This window comes from Talpa europaea (assembly GCF_964194135.1).
Source record: "Talpa europaea genome assembly, chromosome: 7".
In the NCBI taxonomy this organism is placed as follows: Eukaryota; Metazoa; Chordata; class Mammalia; order Eulipotyphla; family Talpidae; genus Talpa; species Talpa europaea.
Genome location: NC_140074.1, coordinates 8,667,049 through 8,671,091, shown reverse-complemented (window position 1 = coordinate 8,671,091; position 4,043 = coordinate 8,667,049). Strand labels below are relative to the sequence as shown.

Genomic DNA, 4,043 nt, shown 5'->3' with positions numbered 1-4,043 from the left:
TCAGTCTAGACTCAAAACAGAATCTGGAAATACTGCTGGATCCTTTTTCACTAGATTCAAAAATATTTAGGTGAGAAACATTTCTCTAGGTATACCCCTTGGACTTACACATAACGCAGGGGATGAGACAGAATCCCATCAGCCTTATGTCTCCCCCAACTTCGGAACTGGTAGTAGAAGTTCAGAAAGAATAACTTGTGGGTATACCAAAAATAAGACCCAAAGCTGGGGGATGAGGGGAAATGCAATATTACAAATGCTGCATTTCTAAAGAAAGATTTGCCTAACAGAATGCTATAAGACTTACACAGCAAGGTGTGATTCTAATTATAATAGATTTTGCCTTTTGAGATCATGCCTTGGTAGTTTTTCAGCACTACTTCTGCCATGGACAGAGGTTAAGTGCTTTTTGAGGGCAGATTTGTGCTTGAAATCCATGTCACAGCAGTGGCATTTGTATGGTCGGTCCCCACTGTGTATGTTCAAGTGGTCCTGAAGTGTGCTTTTAGCAGTAAATGTCTTCAAGCACACAGTACACTGAAAGGGCCGGATACCCATGTGCCCTCGAATGTGCCGGTTGAGGTTTTTCTTCTGTGTAAATGTTTTTCCGCACTGCAAGCACAAGAACAGTTTATGCATCTTCAGGTGGCGCAGATAGTTTTCCACGTGCAGAAATCCTCGAGGACACCTGGGGCACTGGTGTCTGAGCGAGTAAGCATCCTCCAGATTCTGAAGCTCGTTCACCGCACCATGACCTCCTTCGGTGTTTTCACAAAATAAACCCTGATCTTGATTCCCAGGGACTTCTGCCATTCTGCTCTCAACCGTGGAATTGATCAATGAATGCTGTGTTTCAGAAAAATACATGCTTGCTTTGGAAGAGGTACAAGGCTGTGAAAACTGCCCATTTTCTACACCAGCGGTGCTGATAGACTCCACATGGAGGATACAAATTTCATTGTCTTTAAAACCTATATCTACGGATGACAGCTCTGGTGACTTCATCTCCTTTCTCTCTGATGTCAAGCTCTCCACTGTAGATTGCAAAGCACTGCTTTCCTCTTCTTTAACGTGGAAATCTATGTTTACAGGACTATCTTCTGAAATTTCAATTATCTCACAGTCTTTATCTGAATTTTCTTCTTCATTCTTAACATCGAGATCAGAGGATTGACAGAGGTCAGCATGTTGATTGTTTTTCATAGAAAGATCAATCTCCAGATACTTTGACAAAGCTTCTGTGCATTTTTCCACAATGTGAACCATCTGAAGATAACTAGCAGCAGTCAAATATTTCAAAAGTTCTTTCCTTTTAACTTCAAGTGCTCCAGTATAGCAAGAGAGCAACAATTTTCTGCCAACTTCTGCACTCTGCAAGATGGTGATTCTGACATGTTTCGACTGCGTGAGTAGAAACTGATCTCTCATGAAAGTGGAGCAAGCAGCTAAAATCACCTTGTGCCCCTGGAATTCTGTGTCATTGATATAAATCGACACATCACAAAATAAATTCTGCTGTCTCAAGAGATTCATTTTCTGCAAGACTACATCTCCTTGCTGTTCAAACTGGAAGTGCAGAACATCAGACTCAGCAGCCATGGTCACAATCTAAGCAAAATAAAACACAAACATTGATGTGAGAACAGGAAATGCTACCCTATTCTGTTCACAGTAAAAGCACATGAAAAAATCCCAAACCCGAACTGGGTAAAAGACTGGGTACTGACAGTGAAACCTTATACTGCCATCTCAAAATCCAGAAAATTTAAAATGCATTTTGCTATGAACTTGGGTCCTATTTTTCATTATATTGCATTGTACTTAACCGTTTCTGTGTTTGTTTCCTTGGCTAAATGCTGTTGCCTTGTGGTCTAAGACAGTGATCATGCTCAGCCTAAATAGATTTAACATAGTATCTCAATTTAGAAACCTTAATGTAATCTCCAAACTTCCTACACCCATCACTGCTGCAGGTGCACATTCTGTTCACCTGGACCACGGCCATGTCTTCCAACCTGTTCCTTGATACCACACTCATCTTTATTCCCAGTTATCCTCCTGAGTGGCATTCCAAGGAACAACTCTTTAAAAACTTAAGAATACTCTCTTCTATTTTAAACCCTCTATTGTTCTCCTGTACCTCCAGAACAACCTACACTCCCTAGTAACTAGAAGATCATTCACGATTCGGTCCTAACCACCTTTAACGTTTTATTTTTGTCCCTTTTTTCACTCGACGCTTCTTCAGTCTTTGGATTTTCACCTTTGCTCAGACACAAAGACCCGAATACACCTTTGCTCGTGTGACATTCGCGCTTCCAGGTCCTTTTTTCGGGCAGTGATTTGGGCTCTTTTAAGGCCCAAATAAAATTAAGACTTTGACTCCTCCTGTGTCCCCCATGGAGTCGGCGGCTCCCAGTGCACCTCAAAATGGTGCCTGGTTCCTCTGAGTCCTGCAGCGAGCACAGGGGCTGCACAGAGCAGGAGTCGGGAGGTGACAACTGTTGAACTGAATTCGGACCCAGGTGACCCGGGAGAAGCCCAGCTCGCCGCACAGGTCTTTCGGCGTCCAGCCAGCCAATGCCCAGGCCGGGCCCTGCTGCCAGGCGGTTGCAGCACCGGTCGGGCCGCTCGCCGCCGCCCTCCTCCTGCGGCTGCTCCCCCACCTGCCCGAGGCTGAGCGCGCTCACTCACCGACCCGGAGGACCAGAGCCCAGCTCGCACGGCAGTGGCGGCCCAGGCCCGAGGAAGGAAACACATCCGGTGTCAACTAGCTTCATTCCCCCCTGGGGCGGCAGGCGCCCCGGAAGGACATCCGAGCCACCCTCCCTTCCTCGCTGCCCCCCGCCCCTACCCCTACCCCAGCTCGGGCCGCCCGCGCCTCTGCTGTCCCTGGTTTCCCAGAAGCCCGGATCCCACAGTGGGGCAGGCGGGGCGCAGCGCACTGTCAGAGTGCCCGGGGCCAGGACCCCTGGACCGCCGCCGAGGATTACTGTGGGCCGGGGCCTCGCCTTGGCAGGCCGTCTGCCTTCGGAAGCTGGCGGTGGGGAGGAGACTGCCCTGAGCATCACTGGTCCACTCGGCCTAATGTTCCATCAAGATGTGGGTCTCGCTTCACTGGATCTATCGCCCCTCCACCCTCCTCCCTACCCGCAAGTTCCCAGGCAAATTCAGGTCTTCAATATAAACTGTTGGCCTTCCTCTCACCCTTCAAAATGACTTTTATAAATTCCATCTTCTCTGAAAACATCCCCAACTACCCCTGGATTCACTGGCTCCCATTTGGGACCTGGCATCCCTTTGGTTACCTTCATTTTCACACCTGTATTAAAACCTGAGTCCCACCTAGGTGGACTCACAGCGTACTGATCTCAGCAGTCCCCAAAGCCTGGCACTTGGCAGGCATCAAGTTCTTGTCAAAGAAGGAAAGGTCTGACTCAATTCTTAAAAAGCAGCTACTCTACCCTTCAGTCAACAGGTTCTCATGGAAGTAACTGACCCTAGTAACAATTCTGGTTAAGTCAGATTTTCTTCTAACTCAGCACGCTTGATTAGTATGTGTCATAAAGAATAGGAGTGAAGGTATTCCTGTATTCAAATTTAAGCAATTGAAAAGAGAAACTGGTAAGGAGAGAGAAAATAAACCACTGACACCAGAGGTTTAACTGTGACACTTTTATTAAGGAAACTTCCCCATAATAAGTGAAGAGGTAGTTCATAGTATGTCTAACATACAACAGATTTAGAACAGCTATTCACCAGCTGAAATGAAATGTTCTGGGTTGTTTATTTAGGACAATATTTTAGAAGCAGTGGCACCGGTCACCTCCATTTATGGATCTTCAAAACCATAAACAAAACCACATCCGATTTACCTCAGAGCCACTTCAGATTGGAGTTTGTCTTTAAAATGAAATAATAAATAACTGTGACAAAGTAATTAAAAAAAAACAACAACAACAGACTATGGTAAAGAGAGTCCTCTCTCCCTTTTACTTATTCTGGGAATCCATAAAACACAAATCCTGAATGAACTAAGATTT

General features: G+C 45.8%; 1 protein-coding gene across 1 annotated transcript; it reads right to left on the bottom strand.

Moving 5' to 3' along the window:
• Positions 1 to 327: 327 nt before the first annotated feature.
• Positions 328 to 2,780, bottom strand: ZBTB6 (zinc finger and BTB domain containing 6; the record flags this gene model as incomplete). The annotated part of the gene is made up of 2 exons (XM_084238454.1): positions 2,695 to 2,780; positions 328 to 1,608 (listed from the first exon to the last, which is right to left on the bottom strand). The coding sequence occupies exons 1-2, from the start codon at positions 2,758 to 2,760 to the stop codon at positions 328 to 330; spliced, it is 1,347 nt and encodes a 448-aa protein (XP_084094580.1). The 5' UTR covers positions 2,761 to 2,780.
• Between the last annotated feature and the right edge of the window lie 1,263 nt (positions 2,781 to 4,043).